Source organism: Ovis aries, chromosome 5, assembly GCF_016772045.2.
Source record: "Ovis aries strain OAR_USU_Benz2616 breed Rambouillet chromosome 5, ARS-UI_Ramb_v3.0, whole genome shotgun sequence".
In the NCBI taxonomy this organism is placed as follows: domain Eukaryota; kingdom Metazoa; phylum Chordata; class Mammalia; order Artiodactyla; family Bovidae; genus Ovis; species Ovis aries.
Window position 1 is genome coordinate 6658438 of NC_056058.1, and position 16809 is coordinate 6675246.

Consider the following 16809-nt stretch of genomic DNA (forward strand, 5'->3'; position numbering starts at 1 on the left):
GTCCCAGCCCTTGGCAGTCACCAGCCCTGGGTGCTGTGCCTTCAGGGCGTTTCCGTAACTCTGCCCTCATGCCTGAAAGGGCTGCCCTGGTAGCTCAGCTGGTAAAGAATCTGCCTGCAAAGCAGGAGACCCTGGTTCGATTCCTGGGTTGGGAAGATCTGCTGGAGAAGGGATAGGCTACCCACTCCAGTGTTCTTGGGCTTCCCTGGTGGCTCAGACCGTAAAGAATCCGCCTGCAAAGTGGGAGATCTGCGTTCAGTTCCTGGGTTGTGAAGATCCCCTGGAGAAGGGAACAGCTACTTACTCCAGAATTCTGGCCTGGAGAATTCCATGGACAGAGGAGCCTGGCAGGCTATAGTCCACGGGGTCGCAGAGTCAGACAGGACTGAGTGACTTTCACTTTCACTTCATGCCTGAAAATGGTTCCTTCTTCCCTCTCTCCTCTACACCCCACAGTGGGCCTCACTTCCTGAAGGGTTAGGCCATGAGAGGCCCTTAGAGATACACCAGTGTGCAAGCTATTACAGGAGGGTTTCAAAGCACAGGAAGTAGAAAGTTATCCAGACCCACGATCGAGCTTATCTAGTTTCTCAAGGAGGGAAAAAGGGTGGGCTGACTTCATGGCCACTTGCTTTAAATCAGAGACATCAGAAAAGCAGAGGAGGGCCTGAATCTCAGCTCTGCCACCCACTGACAGTGTAGCTTTTCACCACTGTGATCCTCGGTCTCCCTTTTGGTGTTATAAATGAAGTGATAATGTTTCTTATCTTTATATAAGGTGGGTCAAAGGTGACTAAAGCAAACAGAACCTTTCTGTTCTCAAAGATATAGTTCTTTTTCAAAAAAGTGTGTGCGCTTTTTCATTCGCACAAAGAACGGGTTTAATGTTATTACTTCAGATAAATAAGTAAATACACTTTTTTAAAAAAAAGAAAAGGTTCTTCTTGCTGTAGCTTAGATCTGGCTTCAGAAAAACGCTCTCTGCTGCTCCCAAATGTCCTACTAACTGGAAGGCTCTCTTGCCCACTGGTCGGAACGGAGAACTTCCAGAGACTGGTGTGAGGCCCCCTCCTGCCAGCACACGTGGGGTCCTCAGCCCAGAGCACCTGTCCACAGGTGCCGACCGTGCTGGGACCTTCAGCCCTGGCTTCACAGGTGCATGAAGTTCTCAGATCGGAAGCCTCACCTGGGGAGTCATCAAAAGCCACGAGTTTGTCATTGGGGGAGGCTTTGGGGGTGAGGGCAAGCTCTTTGGAGAGCAGGAAGATGACCACTCTGGTTCTGGGACTGGTGGGGCGGGAAGGGGGGCCTGGGGTTCTCTTCCCTTGGGGTTCTAGGTCTCCTCCCATGGGCTGCTGCGGGGCCAGCACGGTTGGCCTGAGCATGGGTCCCTCCTCCCAGCTCACAGCCGGCTCTGTGGCAGCTCAAAGTCCGGCCTGACACGCCCTCACCACACCCTCCAAGTACAAAGGTCACGCCACTTGGAGACCCTTCCTTCTTTAGAAAGCAGAATGCTCACGGAGCCTGGGTCTCCTTCTTCCATGATCCTGGGGTTAAAAAACAGACAAACCCGGCTGGTGGAACGGCCTCTCGGGGCTGCTCTGTGACAAAGCCACACGTGGGTGGTTTCCAGGGTTGACTGTGCGAATTCCCGTCCCTCTTTGTTCCTAGCGAGCTACTTCGAGGTGCCTCTGTGCTCAGGGATCTCACGGGTAAACCAGGGCGCTCCTGGAGACTTACCTCTTCAATGTTCCGAATCCAGTTCCGGATGTTATCAAAGGACTTCTCGTTGGTGATGTCGTAGACCAGCATGATGCCCTGAGCAGGGGGAGACAGACACAGAGGCTCTGGACAAGCTGCGAGCTCTCTCTGGCGGGAGGACCCAGCAAGGTGGGCAGCAGGGGCCCCGACAGGACGCCCTCCCGGCCCCTTCCTCTTGCTGAGCTCCCGCACCAGCCTCTCCCTGGTGGCCCCGGCTCTAGTCCTGTTGCTTGGCCACCGATGTGACCCTTCCTCCAGAAGGCCGGACACTACTACCCTCATGCTCACAGAAGAGCCCTGCGGCGGGAGAAACACAAGCCCGCATGCCTCGGCAGCCAGCGAGGTCCCAGTGGCTGGCCCCCCAACCTCGCCCCCTGCAGCCCCTGCTCTACAGGCTGTGCCCCGTGATCCTGAGGCCCACCGTGCTCCCCCTCTTGCCACCCTTGGCGATGCTCGGCCTCTTCCACACCCTCTCACCCCGCACCCTGCCGAGTCGTCTCCTAGACTCAGCCAGGGCTGCCTCCTCTGCTCATCCCAGCATCACCCCTCATCTGGTGCCCACCATGAGCTGGGCACTGTAACAGGGTCTCCCTGAGACCCACAGGCTTGGGTTGGGTGCCCCACTGTGCCCACTGTGAGAATGGGGACCCTGAGGCTGCAAGTGGGGGCGGGGGGAGGGGGGCTAGGTCCCTCTCTCCAGACACACAAGAAAGTAAAGGACACAACTGGGGTCTAAGCCTAAGGAGACAAACCCTGATGCCCATGTGCCTTCCAGCAACCCCACCATTATTGGGCTGGCTTCAAGCCCTGAGGCAGGCAACGCTGAAGTCTCTGTGGTTCTGTAACCAACGTGTGAGCCACTGGGAGATGGTCCATGGGTTCTGAAACAGCTGCAAAGTGAACCCGCCTCCGCTTGAGCCTACAATCTGCCATCACCGAGAAGGACAAATACCCCACTTGATAAAAGAGGAAACTGAAGTGCAGAGAGAGGTGGCCTTTACGATGCCAACCCAGCTCTGATGGAGCTGATGACAGGAACTCCCTGGACCCTACACAGGATCAAGGAGTGCTCAGGACCACCCTGCGACAGGACCCCTGCAGCCCTGGACATCCCCACAGGGCACGTGGTGAGCCAGCCTGCAACAGGATACCCGGCCCCCGTGCGGCTCGGCCCCCGGGTTCCGAGGCACACGGCCCCAGCTGTCCTGCTGAGGCCCAGCACGCTCCATTCCCTCACCTTTCATGCTTCCCTGGGGGGTCAGAATCTGCCTGCAATGCAACGCAGGGGCGTGGGTTTGATCCCTGGGCCGGGAATATCCCCTGGAGAAGGAAATGGCAACCCACTCCAGTATTCCTGCCTGGAGAATCCCATGGACAGAGGAGCCTGGTGGGCTACAGCCCGTGGGGTTGCAAAGAGTCAGACACGACTTAGTAACTAAACAACCACCACCTCCTCGAGGGGCCTAAACCCTCTGTTCACAAGCTCTGGTGCTGGCCAAGATGTCTCTAAGGCTGCCTGAATTTGCAGAGTAAGAACGCGGGCCATGTGTGCTGGGCAGATAACCACAGGGCGAGGCTGTGGCAAAACCACAGAGAGGGCACGCAAGCCGCTGCAATGCCCAATCCCCATCGTGAGTGTGAGGCTACCTAAGTGGCCGTACAGCCCACCACAGCCACGACTTCTCAAAAATGCCACCTGGCAACCCTCGCTCAGTGGTCTCTTGCGGAGACTAAATGGAGATTGCGGACAGAAGACTTGGAGGAGCTCTTGGTGGCTGTGATGTGTGCCATGCTCCAGCCAAGGTGAGCGTGAAAAGACGATTCCGGCGGGTGGACACTCTGAATCGGGCATCACTGGGGCCTCTACCCACGGGGCAAGAAACCCCACAGGCCTAGGAGGCCTTTCTGCGCCTTTATTCAGGGACTGGCCCCTTGACGGCCTAGGATTCTGCTGCCACCACTGCTAGGTTGGTCCCATGGATGCAAGGTTCCAAGGTCCAGATTTTTACCTGCAGGGGCTTGGCGGGGAGGGGGGGCGCGGGGGATATGAATACAACTCTATCAGGAAGGCACAGGAGGCCCTGGAAAGCAACTGTTTTTGCTCCATCATGTGTGACTCTTCCGATCCCATGGACTGCAACCCTCCAGGCTTCTCTGTCCATGGGATTTCCCAGGCAAGACCTGCTTACATTCCCACAGAAGGTAAAAGTCTTTCGTGTAAGAAGTGGGTTGCCATTTCCTTCTCCAGGGCATCTTTCCGAGCAAGGGCTCGAACCTGCGTCTCCTACATTGGCAGGTGGATTTTTCACCGCTAAGTCACCAGGGAAACCCAAAACACAAGATCACTCTATCTCTGGTCCTCCCTGACGCTCCCCTCAAGGCTCCAAGTGAGCATCTTCCTGGCCTGTTAGGGCACAGCGCCCCAGATCTGACTGCAAGCTTACAACTGGACACCAGATGTCCGATGCTCCCCAAACTTTGGACCCAAGGGTCTAGTGCCACAAGGACAAAGAGAAGGTGATGACAGGGCTGCAGCAGTGGCAACGTTCCCCGCCCTATCTTTTACGGTCACCCCTGGCTGTACAAGGCTCTGGGGCACCGGAAGTGCGGCAGGCGGGACTGAGGGCCTGGGTCGCCAGCGTTAACAGATTTAGATTCAAATGGCCACACTCAGCTGGCAGCTTCTGTATGAGTTAGCGTAGGTCTGGGAGGACATGGTCACCTTGGGACTGGACAGGGTCTCACAGATGGCTCAGTCCTGCCTCGTCGGGAGCTCGCTGAGGACATGAGGGCTGGGAAGAGCCAGTCACTCACTACCAGCCCAGACATTTATGTTCTGTGTGAATTTAAGCAGGGCCTGAAATGGTGCCGAGCCTCAGGCTCCTCATCTGTAAAATGGGGACGATCATGGCATTTACACTCAGGGCTTTATGGTCAAGATCTAGGCCCCCTGCCAGCTGCAGAGAAGGGTTTGGCGAATGGGGCAAGTGGATGGTGGGTGGGGGTATTATTTCAGCCCAGAGAGGGACAGGGTCTGCCTGAGGCCACACATCAAAAGTGCCCCCAGGACCCAAGTGCCCCAAGACCTCGCTGTACCACAGCACAGCAAGGTGAGGGGAAAATTAGTAAATTAATTTTAATGAGGAGCACTACGGTTGCATCCCACATGATTGAGTTTCTATTATGTTCAGATGCTGTGCGGGATGCTCTAAATACTTAATGCTTCTATTCATTGCTGCTGTCTGCCGGCACTTCCCAAGCTCCTAGCACCCTCAGTTTGGTCCCAGGCATTGGGCATGTGCTGGGAACCCAGAGGCAGCCCCGCCCTCTTGGAGCTTTCGGCCTAGTGGAGGAAACAGGTCTAAGCAGCTGACTGATGGGGCAAAGCTGGAGCTAGAAACGGGGAACTGGCCATCTATGCTCACAACTGCCTGGGACATTCCTGTTCTCTACACCACTTTCCAAGTAAGGAGAACGTGCTCAGAGAGCGACCCAGGTGGCTGAGTAGGTCTTGGGGACCTTCCTCCCACTCCCCGCAGCCCCTGGGCACCCTGCTTTGTATACACTCCTCACAGGTGTGGGACCTGTTTGCGGATCGTAAGGACAGGACCCTGGCCCAGGACAGGTTGCCCTCTGCATCTGATTGGGGCCTGGCCTGGAGAAGGTGCTTGGTGAAAGTATCTGACAGATGAAGAGTGAGTCCCCCCAATCGCCTCATCCTGCCTCAGGCCCAGGAAACAGATATAACAGACAACAACCCAGAGCAAGTCAGCTCCTGAAAGATCTTCAAGTTTTCGGTAGCAAATTCCACAGAGACTGACGCGGGCCACATGGGCGCTCCTCAGCACTGGGGCATGCCAGCTCCGATTTACCTGACCTCACCTGGAAGAACCGGCTTCCTGTGTCTTCCTTCACTCCTGGGGAATTAGGTTTCCTTGAACCCTGCATTGTCTCTGGAGCTGGAAGGGGATGCATGGACAAGGGGGTGGAGGTAGGGCACAGAGCCTTTTCCTAAAACTAACCTGGGACCAAGGACCCCCGAGGAGCCAGACCATGGGCTCTTCAGAAACTTCCAGGTGTCAGTGTCTAAGGACGAGATGTTCATTTGACTTGAAGGAGAAAAGCCCCAAACCCCACGCAAACCAATACATACCATTGCACCCCTGTAGTAGGCCGTTGTGATCGTCCGAAACCGCTCCTGACCAGCTGTGTCCCTACCGATGAGAAGGCGAAGAAGGAATATTAGCGGTGATGCAGAACAAGAACAATCGTCACAGTGAGAATGAGGGGCATTTACCCAGGACGGACAGCCAGCTTTCTCATGGGTCATCAACTCCTGATTCATTACTCTGCTGCGGGGCACTGGCCCCCATCATTAGAGAAAGAACCACGGCCAGGGCAGCTGTCTGACGTCTCCTGGCTGGGGATATGCCAGAATGGCTCCTCTTCCATACCCTGTCTTCCTGGGGATTTCCCCCAGGGTTTCTGGGCCACAGAAGAGCCAAGGCTGGGTGGTATTATCTGTGAAAATCCCGGGCCAGGTGTGTGGAAGGGGCTGGGCAGGTGGCAGGGGGCCACAGCCCTCGTTGGTGGGCTGAGTTAGGGGAGCCCCGAGAAGCTCAGGAAGCAGATCCCTGCTCACCATTCTTGGTGGAGACCCCAGGGGAAGGCCTTCCTTGTGGGTATGGTGGCGACACCTGGGTCAGATATGCCCCTGCCCAGCCCAGCTCCTGGCACGGAGGGTATTCAGTATTCTGTTTGAAGGTGACAACTGGCCAGTGGCAGAGCCAGGGCAAGACCACAGCTTTTGTCTCTGGGCCCAGGGCTCCTCCTGCGACCCTGCACCACCCTCTGCTCAGGGCTCGGCATGTCCGGACCAGACAGACACACCTGGTTTGGGGCCATGCTGACTTTTGGCAGCCAATAGCAGGTGACGCTAGCAGTTATGATCGGTTATTTTACGACTGTTCTAGAGGAGTTTTAAGAGTCGTTAACCCCACTGCGACTGCTAAGAGCAGAAGCAGGAGGAGGGGAGGAAAAGAAAGCAAAGCTTCTGCTTGCTGGTGCAGTGTCCCTTTGAACTTGGGCCCTGAGGCTGCAGGGAGCCAACGTGTTGTAAAATAGAGGAACTTGAACGGCCTGTAACTTACGAGGCGGCCAGAGACTGGCTGCCTTCCGAGCTCAGGAGGATCAGTTAGGCCACACCCAGATTTCAGTTCTGAAGTCAGCCTCAGAGGTAGAGACCCCTGAAGTTGAGGGGACCCGCTAGGTGGGTGGGGCAGCGCTCAGCATCTGAGACTTGAGCTGGGGAGAGGAGCTGCAGGGAGGGAGCTCCACAGCCCATCTCACAGCCCCCATCCCACACACAGGCACGTGCTTGGACTGGAAGGACCGAGTTGCCCTCCCCAATGTGACCTCTCTCTGTGTGGTTCAGGGTTTGCATTTCCCCTGTGAGTGATGGGGCTGCAGGCCGAGGCCCTCCTACATCTGACCACCTGAGCCCAGCCTTCCTAGGGTGGTGGCCTACAGACCACAATCCGTGATGGGGACTCACAAATTCTGACTTTATGGAGCATAGGAAGTCAGTCCCAGGTGAGCCGAACAGAAACAGATCTCCCTGTTGGGCCTGGCCTCAGCTCGTTTTCGGTTCTGGGGTTTCAGGTCTGCGTGTTAGGAAGTGAGGCCCGGGTGTCCCCAGGAGAGAAAAGAGGAAGTGATGTTAGGCCTCCCTCATCAAGCTGATGGGCTCATGGAGAGGCCGGGCAGAGGTATCCTTCACTGCTGCCACGAGGGTTCTCTGTGAGCTCAAGGGGAGCGGGCTGCTCTGAGGCGCAGTGTGTGCCCACATGTGAACTGGGTCTGGTGGCTGTGTCCTCAGAGGGGGTGGACACTGACTCTAAGCCCCACCAACCAGCAGAGCACCGTTCCTGGGGCTTCTGTTGGCTCCTCCTTTCTTTTTCTGGCCATATACCTGGGGATATGGGGCTTCCCTAGTGGCTCAGATGGTAAAGAATCCGCCTGCAATGCAGGAGACTTGGGTTCAACCCTGGGTCAGGAAGATCCCCTGGAGAAGGGAATGGCAACCCACTCCAGTATTCTTGCCTGGAGAATTCCATGGACAGGGAAGCCTCATGGGCAGTAGTCCATGGGGTCGCAAAGAGTCAGACACGACTGAGCGACTAACATTCACGTTTCTGGGCACGTGGGATCTTAGTCCCCTGACCAGGGATTGAGCCCATGCCCCGTGCAGTGGAAGTGCAGTCTTAACCCCTGGACCACTGGGGAAGTCCCTTCACCTGGGGCTTCTGAAGAAGGCCCAAAGTGTTTGGGCTAGGCACAAAGAGATGAGGGCCATGGTCGGGGGGCATGGGGTTGGGGGGTGTGGGTGGCGGGGAACCAGGGGCTTCTAGCTCAAAGCACTTGCTGGTGGAGGGGCTCATGAAGGCCACAATGCTTACCATATCTGTAGCTTAATCCTCTTGCCATCGAGCTCTATGGTCCTAATTTTAAAGTCAATTCCTGAGAGAAAAGAAAAAAGGCACGTCACCGTCAGCCTCCTCCCCAAGCTGCATCTACGGCAGGGGCTGCCAGCCTGTGCCAGAACAGCTGCCGCGGCCTCGGGGGCCCTGCTGGCGCTTGGGCATGCAGGATCTCTGAAGCCCTCAAACAAATCTGGAGGCGCCTGATGAGCTTTCTCCTCTCACAGAAGGGGAGGCTGAGGCTCGGAGGACAGAACGGAGCTGCACAGAAGGAAGCTGGTGAGGCGCAGGGCTGGCGGGCAAACCCAGACAGCCCAGGTGCCAGAGCCTTGCTCTCTTCCCTTCCCTGGTCAGCGGCCTCATGGAGTGCGTGCCAGAGCCCCCCACTTCCCGCCACCCGTACCTGGCCCTCCGCGCACACGGGCGCTGGGCCCGAGATGTGCCCGATGCAGACGAAGTGCTGGCATTTACACGTGTAGTCCCTTCCCTGTGAGTGGCCCCCACCCGCCTGCCTGTTAGCCTGACAAAACCTGCTGAAAGGCCCCCTCCCAAGAAGCCTTCCTGACCCTGCCCTCCTTCTCTCCCACCCTCCGGCCCTAGGCCCCTTTCCCCCGCATCAGGGCGACCTCTCAGCCTTCTTAACTGCCCTCCAGGCTCTCCCACCACTGTTCCCTCAATCCCCTCCCTAGCTTCCCAAACACACACTCAACCATGTCACTGAGCTAACCTCAGCTCCAAACCTTCCAGTGTGTTCACCAGCACATGAGTGGATAAACAAAACGTAGTCCATCCCTACAGAGGAATATTACTCAGCCATAAAAAGAAATGGGGCCTTGACACACGCTGCTATGCAGATGAACTTTGGAAATATGACACTGGATGAGAAAAGCCAGACAGGAAAGGTCATCTAGTGTACAATTCCAGTCATATGAAACATCCAGAAAAGGCAAATCCAGAGCAACAGAAAGGAGACTATTGGTTGCCCATGGGTGTGGGGGAATAAGTCTGACCAGCAGGTGTGGGCTGTCTTTCTGTCATAATGAAAATGTTCTCAAATTGACTGTGATGATGGCTGTACAACTCTGTAAATGGGTCTGAAGCCACTGACTTATACACTTTAAATGGGTGAGTTGAATTATATGTCAATAAAACATTTTTTTTCTTTTTTTTGGCCATGCCGTATGACGTGCAGGATCTCAGTTTCCCGACCAGGGATTGAAATGAGCCACAGCAATGAAAGCCTGGGATCCTAACTACCAGACCACCAGGGAACTCCCCAAAGCAAGACTGTTTAAAAATTTCCCCCAACACCTTCCAGTGGCTCCCCACTGACTCCCTGGCCCCAGAATAAAGTGAAGACGGTTGCCCAAGTGCTCTAACCTGGCCCCCTCAGCACCCATGGCTCTCAGCCTCCTCTCTGGCCACACCACCCAAGCATGTTTCAGCCACAAGGCTTCTAGGTCTGCTCTTTCCCCTCCGGGAATGTTCTTTCGTTCCACGGCCACCTGGCTCCCCTCTCTCTTCACTCAGGTCTCTGTTCCAGGCACCTCCTCGAGGAGCCTTCCTAACCATCCTCTTTCCTCCAACCTGCCTCCTCTTCTTCATGTACTGTCCCTCGCATTGTTTACTCACTCCATGAAGCTAGGAGCAAAACGTGACGATCTGAATGGCCTGCGTGGAGGAGTAACAGCTACGTGCAGTCTTTGCCTCTAAGAGTCTGTTCTCAGTCTCCACCTGTGGGGATTTCCCTGGAGTCCTGTGGCTGAGACTCTGCACTCCCAATGCAGGGGACCCAGGTTCGATCTCTGGTCAGGGAACTAGATCCCACATACAGCAACTAAGAGTTCACATGCTGCAATTAAGCCCTGGTACACCCAAACCAATCAATCAATATATATATATTTTTAATCTCCGCCTGTGAACCTTTGAGATTGAGGTCTAGCTTGACTCCTTAGAACCTAGGGTTCATGCGTGTGTGTTCAGCTGTTCAGTTGAGGTCAGACTCTTTTTGACCCCACAGACTGTAGCCTGCTAGAATACCTCTTAGGGATTCTCCAGGCAAGAATACAGGAGTAGGTTACTATTTCCTTCTCCAGGGGATCTTCCTGACTCAGAGACTGAAGCTGGGTCTCTTGCGTCTCCTGCACTGGCAGGCGCATTCTTTAACCACTGAGCCACCTGGGAAGCCTAGAACCCCACAGGGGAACGCTAATTCCATCCTTGCCTGCCTTAGGAGCTGTCCTGTGGACGAGAGGGAAGGTAAGCCTGCATCTGAGTAACTGGCCTTTAGAACATAAGCTCCAGGAGGGCAGGTGCTCTTTTATTTATGATTGCATCTCCAGTGACCAAGTGCAGCAGGGGTTGAGTACGTATTTGCTAGAAGCTGATCACCCAGTCCTGCACACAAACTCTGACTGCAGGCCTAGTTAGTTAACAGTTCTGCTTCCTCCTGATCCATCCAAGTCACCCCTCCAGTTCCTACACTAAGCCAGATGCCTGGTGCGCAGCAGGCAGTGGGGAAAAGATGGCTGTGTGAAAAAAAATGAAGAGCAATAGATCTACGTGGTCCTGCGTGGTTTGGCAAGCACTTTCACGTACATCATCCACCTCCCTGAAGGAATGAATGAATGGGGCTCTAAGGAGAAGCCAGGGGTTGAGCCAGGCTGAGGAGAGCTAACTCCAGGAGCCACGGGGCCACGTTCACACCACAAATGATCGATGGAGCTTATGGGAGCAGGCTTTGGCAAAAGTTAACCTGGGCAGAAAATGAACAGCCACTTAATCCCCAATCTATAAAGAAAATACAGAGGTACGCTCAGTGCCAATCGCCTCTATGCATTAGGCTGTATTTCAGGACTAAGCCACATGCAAGTGGCTTCTTAAAGCATTCTTAAAGTCTTCCTAAAACATCCCTTACTCCTGATATACACGCGTGCGTGCGCGTGTGCGTGCGTGAGTCGCTCAGTCGTGTCCAGTTCTTTGCGACCCTATGGACTGTAGCCCTCCAGGCTCCTGTGTTCACGGGATTCTCCAGGCAAGAATACTGGAGTGGGTTGCCATTCCCTTCTCCAGAGGACCTTCCCCATCCAGGGATCAAACCCAGGTCTCCTGCATTGAAGGCAGATTCTTTACTTTCTGAGCCACCAGCAAAGCCCACACACATGGGAATGAATGTATGAAATCAAGAAGCAATGTCCAATCGACAGAACCCAGAGCACCACTCTAGCTGCCTCTTGGGTTTTACTAACACACCAAATTTAATTAGGAAGTGTAAACTTTACAAGGCCTAAGAGTTATGAGGCCATAACTTCAAGGACATGGGGAATTAAATTTTCCTAGAAAATAGAGGCCAGCAGGAAGGCTACACATGTAATAAGGATCCCGGGGTGCGGGGGCGGGATTCTGGGTTTAAGTGCCACGTCCACCGCCTTAGATGACCTTGCCCAAGTGACATCCTCACCTGTAAGTGGAGGCTGGCCTCCTCAGAGACTAGATTGGGTTTTCCCGTCAAGAACTAAGAAGCAAACAAAAAACTCAACCCCCAAATTCTCACTAGGAAGGTTCTGACTCTGGGAAACCGAGGTCTGGGCTGAGAGCGAGCCACAGTCTACCAGGAGTGAATACCACTTCCTGATTGGTGGGGATGCAAAGGTAAACCCCAAAGTCTGACCTTGGTGTTAGCGAAGGGGAGGAATCAGAAGGACCTGTGTCCAGGGAAGGATGCTATCACGGTAGGAGACACTGCTTCCTCTAGATGGCCACTGACAGTGGTGAAAGCCTGCTATTCATTGGACAGCTCTGATCCTCCACCATCCAGGTGCTGGCCAAAACAGAGACACCACTCCTAAACTGAATAGACAGGGCTCGGAGAGGTGAAGTGCTTGTTCAAGGGCAAACAGCACCTGGACATCAGAATGATGAATGCCAGTCCAATTCTCTTTCCATTTGGCAGCTAAGAGTCTTGCAAAGTGCAGCTCTGGAGGAAGGCAAAGATGGAATCAGCAGCTCACTATGGGGATTAGGGAGATTGGGCACACATGGGTAAAGCAAAGCCCATTTCCTAGGTTTTTTTCCCCAACCCCTGGGCTTAGTGATCTTTCTCTCAGTTCCCCACCCCACAGCAAGGCTGCATAATTTACAGGCCATGGGCTTGATGGATGTTACTTTCAGGTCAAACCTTTTCATGTGGACAACGATCATTTTTGTGGGGTGGGGAGAAGCCAGCTCCACTTTCATGGATGTCAGAACTGAGAAGCAACAACTCTGTTCCACCACAATGTGGGTTGGCCCCGCAGGCAAGGGCTGTTCTGCAAAGTGACAACCAGGGTCCTGGGCCGAGCGATAGGGAAGTCAGGGCTGTCAGTGGCAGCGGCTGATTTTGGTTTCTCACTGAAGCTTTTATCTGGCATCCGCCTCGAGATGACAGGTCCCAGAGCAGACAGCTATCAATCGCCATTTCTGTCACCCTCGAGTGGGATGGAAGGCTGGGCACGGGCAGGGAAAGTCTCTGGACTCCCTCTCACCATTCCTTCTAGAAGAAATTCATCCATGGGGGAAACAGGTCAGGGAGAGGGGTGCAACCCCTGAATATTCCAGAGGAAAGAAGAGATGTCTGGGTTGGAGTCCTGGCTTTGAGATGGATCAGCTGTGCTTGTCCTGGGGGTGAGTGCTCCCATCTCTCTGGGATGGTTGAGCCTTGATTTCTGGGTTCAGACATAAAGCGAAAGTGAAGCCGCTCAGTCCTGTGCAACCCCATGGACTGTAACCTATCAGGCTCCTTCGTCCATGGGATTTTCATAGGTATCTGGGAACAAATACCATTTTTGCCACCCGTAGACGGTGTGACCACAGGCAAGTCTAGTGTGCTCTGTGAGCCTCAAATTCCTCATTTGTGAAATGAACTAGTAACAGGACCTAATACAGAGCATTCGGAAGTGTGATAATGCACCATAAAGCGCCTGGCACACAGTAAATGCATAATAAGGTCAGATGTCACTTGTTGCTGTCCTTTCCCCATGGACAAATTCTCCATGCCTGTTTCCAATTAGTAAGACGAGGAAACCAAAAACTGCTTCAAGGGCTGCTGCAAAGACAGAACAAGACGACGGGGGCCAAGACCTCAACCAGGACATATACTCCCTGAGCAGGCTGAGGGTTGGGGCCTCAGTCTTCCTATCTGCAAAATGGGCACCTGGTCCCCACTCCCTCCCATGTCCGGGGAACCCCCAAACGATGATGCAGGCGACTGCTCTTTAACCCTCTGCCTCCCTTAGATCCTCTGAGATCCCTGGTCCATCCCGCCCGGCCGCTCCCTCAGCCCCAGCTCCTCAGGGGCGCGCCCGGCCCGGGCCTCTTGCGCCCCCGGCCGCTCCCCAGCCCCGCTACCTATGGTGGAGATGAAAGTGGAGTTGAAGGCGTCCTCGGAGAAGCGGAACAGGACACAGGTCTTCCCCACCCCCGAGTCCCCGATCAGCAGCAGCTTGAACAGGTAATCGTAGGTCTTCGCCATATTACACTCTCTCCCCGACGGGAAGTGCTGCTAGCGCCTCTCCACTGGCCGCTAGCCCCGTCCATCAGCGCCGATCCCGCCCCCGATTGGCTCCTGGCCCGACCCGCGTCACCGCGGCCGACGCCAGCCCCCGCACCCCCGCCCGCCTCGGGAAGACGTGGGGAAGGGGCGAACTGGGCGCAGAGCCGGAAGCGACCCAAACACGCCGCTCATTGGCCGGCGCTCAGGATAAGGCGGGCTGCGATTGGCCAGTGGTGAGACGTCAAGGAGCTTCAAATACGGACAGGGAGGAGGCGTGGCATCCCCTGTCCCCGCCTTCTTCCCTTGACTCTGGGGCGACCCCGCCCCACGATGGGATGGGGATAAGCTGGGAGCTTGGTCAACGGCTTCGCGCGCCCTCAAACCAGGGGCTGGTCTGGAGCTTGTGCGCACGCGCGCCGGGAAGACCGTTGGTGCCAGCAGAGGGCGCACGCGCGTGGGGTCGCTGGCGCCCGCGTTCCAAGACCCGCGCAGCCTCAGTTGGTGCTCGGACAAGTGCTGGGAGGCAGCGTGGCTGTGATGGTGCGGTGTGGAGACGTCGGCGTCGTTCCAGGGGAGCCAAAGAGCAAAGGAGAACAGGGGCGCAGTGATAGTCGAAGCGAGGTCCCCTGGAGACCTGCTGAGGGACCTCGGCGCTGGCCAGGGGACCTACCTAGAGACACCCAGACCTCATTCACCAAGCTGCGCCCTGAGGCCTGCAGGACTCCTCAGGACCGGCCCACAAACCTGTTTAGAACCAAGTCTTACCCGGAGCCTCGCCCGCGGCAAACCAATCAGCTCTTTGAGGCGCACCTGGGGGCTTCGGACCCCTCTGAAGGAGTTAGCGCAGTGTGAATTATAGGGAATACTTAACAGGCGTTGGCTCTGTGCCTGCCAGTGTTGTCAGCATTTTCAGTGTTTTATCCCCACCCCGACTTCCCTGGTGGTAAAGCGTCCGTCTACAATGCGGGAGACCAGGGTTCAATCCCTGGGTTGGGAAGATCCCCTGGAGAAGGAAACGGCAATCCACTCCAGTATTGGTTTGGCCTCCAAACCGAGGCCAAATAGGTTAAGTGACTTTCCCAGGGTCTGAACCAGGTAGGCCGGATTTTGAACTCAAAAGAACCAGCTTTAGAGGTTGAGGTCTTTTTTTTTTTTTTTTTGGTCTGCACCATGTGGCTCAAACGGTAAAGAATCTGCCCGCAATGCGGGAGACCTGAGTTCGATCGCTGGCTGGGGAAGATCCCCTGGAGGAGGAAATAACAACCCACTCCAGTATTCTTGCCTGGAGAATCCCCGTGGACAGAGGAGCCTGGAGGGCTACAGTCCATGGGCTTGCACAGAGTCGACCTGACTTGAGCAACTTACACACACACGTACATGTTGCGTGTGTAGACCTTGGATCCCTGACCGGGTATGCCTCTGCAGTGGGAGTGCAGATCCTTAACCACTGGGTCGCCAGGGAAGTCTGGAGGCTGCGGTCTTGATCACGATGTTTTCCTGCATCGTTGAGATGAGCCATGGCGACCACTTGCAGGGCTTCCCTGGCGGCTCAGAGGATGAAGCGTCTGCCTGCAATGCAGGAGACCCGGGTTCGATCCTTGGGTTGGGAAGATCCCCTGGAGAAGGAAACGGCAACCCACTCCAGTATTCTTGCCTGGAGAATCCCATGGACAGAGGAGCCTGGCGGGCTACAGTCAACGGGGGCGCAAAGAGTCGGACACGACTAAGCGACTTCACTCTCTCACATACCACTTCGCATGGCCACCGCTAGGTGTCGCTCTAGGGGTATCATGCATAGAGACTTGCCCAAGGAAGTTAGTTATAAAAGATGGCCCCTACCTCTTCCACCCGCTGCAGCACATTTTTCTGCTAATCTTCCTATGGTTAGGAAGAGCTTCAGCCGGAGCCATTGGCCACTTCGCAGGTTTCTGCCTGTGTTGTTTGCTACTGTTGACCACATTCTCCGGTGGTCCTCTTCTTGGTACTGTTCCCATTTTATTTCCCCGTTTCTTTTTATTACCCACACCGCCTCTTCTCTGGGTGCTGCTTCTCAGAGTCCATTGCAGTCCTTGGGGGTGTTTTTGCTTGTCTCTTAGATATTGCTGTTCCTCATGGTTCTCTCTCTGTTCCTGCTTCCGGGGTGATCTTATTCACTTCCTTGGCTCCTATTATCTCCATGCTGGGTGATTTTCTAGCCCAGAGCTGAGCCATCCCTCCATGTCCCAACTACTTTTTGGGTATCTGCCTTTGCATCTGTTAAAGATACCTCAAACTCATCATATCCACAACTGAACTTGTCATCTTCTACTCATACTAGCTTGAGCTATCTTCTGAGTGAGACCTAAGTTGCTTTGATACTTTTTCATCCTTCACAGCCTGGTTTTTGGAGGTTCTAAATGGCTCTTAAATCTTGTCCTTCTATCTCTGTTGCTTGTCAGATCACATCTCTCCACTAGTCTCCCCGATCATTGTCTAATCCAGATTCTGCCCTTCAGTGTGCTTAGTCTAAAACATTTATCCCATATCCATCCATGGTCTATCGGCAGGATAGAGTCCTCACAATCTGGTCCTAACCTCACCTTCTGTCCACTCACACTTCATGGGATTGGGTACTCCCCAAGAGCTGAGACAGGTCAGTTTAACAAACATTAGTTGTATTAAGTGCTGAGGCACCAGGATGACTAAAATGGTATACTGAGATTAGATTACAGCCCAAGGGGGTAGGGGGGAGATGAGGAACTTCAGTCTAGCAGTGGTCGGGCACTTAGAGGACTGCATTATACTTCATTCGGTCTACCAGCTTAACAAGCTCAGTGTCAGCGGAACTGTTGTTTTTGATTGTACTAGGTGACAAAAAAATTGTTTGCCTTAATGTCTTAAAGGCTTTCATTTCTCCTTTTGATTCCCTATTCTCCTTCCTCAAGATCAGATCTTAGAGCAAATATCAAAGCAATTCAGGTAGTGAAACTGCAGTCATCTCAGACCTTTTCTTCTTTCAGTTCAGTTCAGTCGCTCAGTCATGTCCGATTCTTTGCAACC

General features: G+C 54.5%; 1 protein-coding gene across 3 annotated transcripts in view; it reads right to left on the reverse strand.

Annotated features, from left to right (window-relative positions):
* The window catches only part of RAB8A (RAB8A, member RAS oncogene family), a 20436-nt gene extending 6668 nt beyond the window's left edge, over positions 1 to 13768 (reverse strand). For 2 of the 3 annotated variants that reach the window (XM_060415310.1, XM_042249377.1), the window contains exons 1-4: positions 13626 to 13768; positions 8220 to 8280; positions 5915 to 5975; positions 1741 to 1818 (exon numbers count right to left, since the gene is read on the reverse strand). In XM_060415310.1, the coding sequence (XP_060271293.1) occupies positions 1741 to 1818; positions 5915 to 5975; positions 8220 to 8280; positions 13626 to 13749 (324 nt within the window). In that variant the 5' untranslated portion in view covers positions 13750 to 13768. The remainder of the gene's footprint in view (positions 1 to 1740; positions 1819 to 5914; positions 5976 to 8219; positions 8281 to 13625) is intronic. The other variant, NM_001161860.1, reaches the window with a different exon arrangement.
* Positions 13769 to 16809: the final 3041 nt, after the last annotated feature.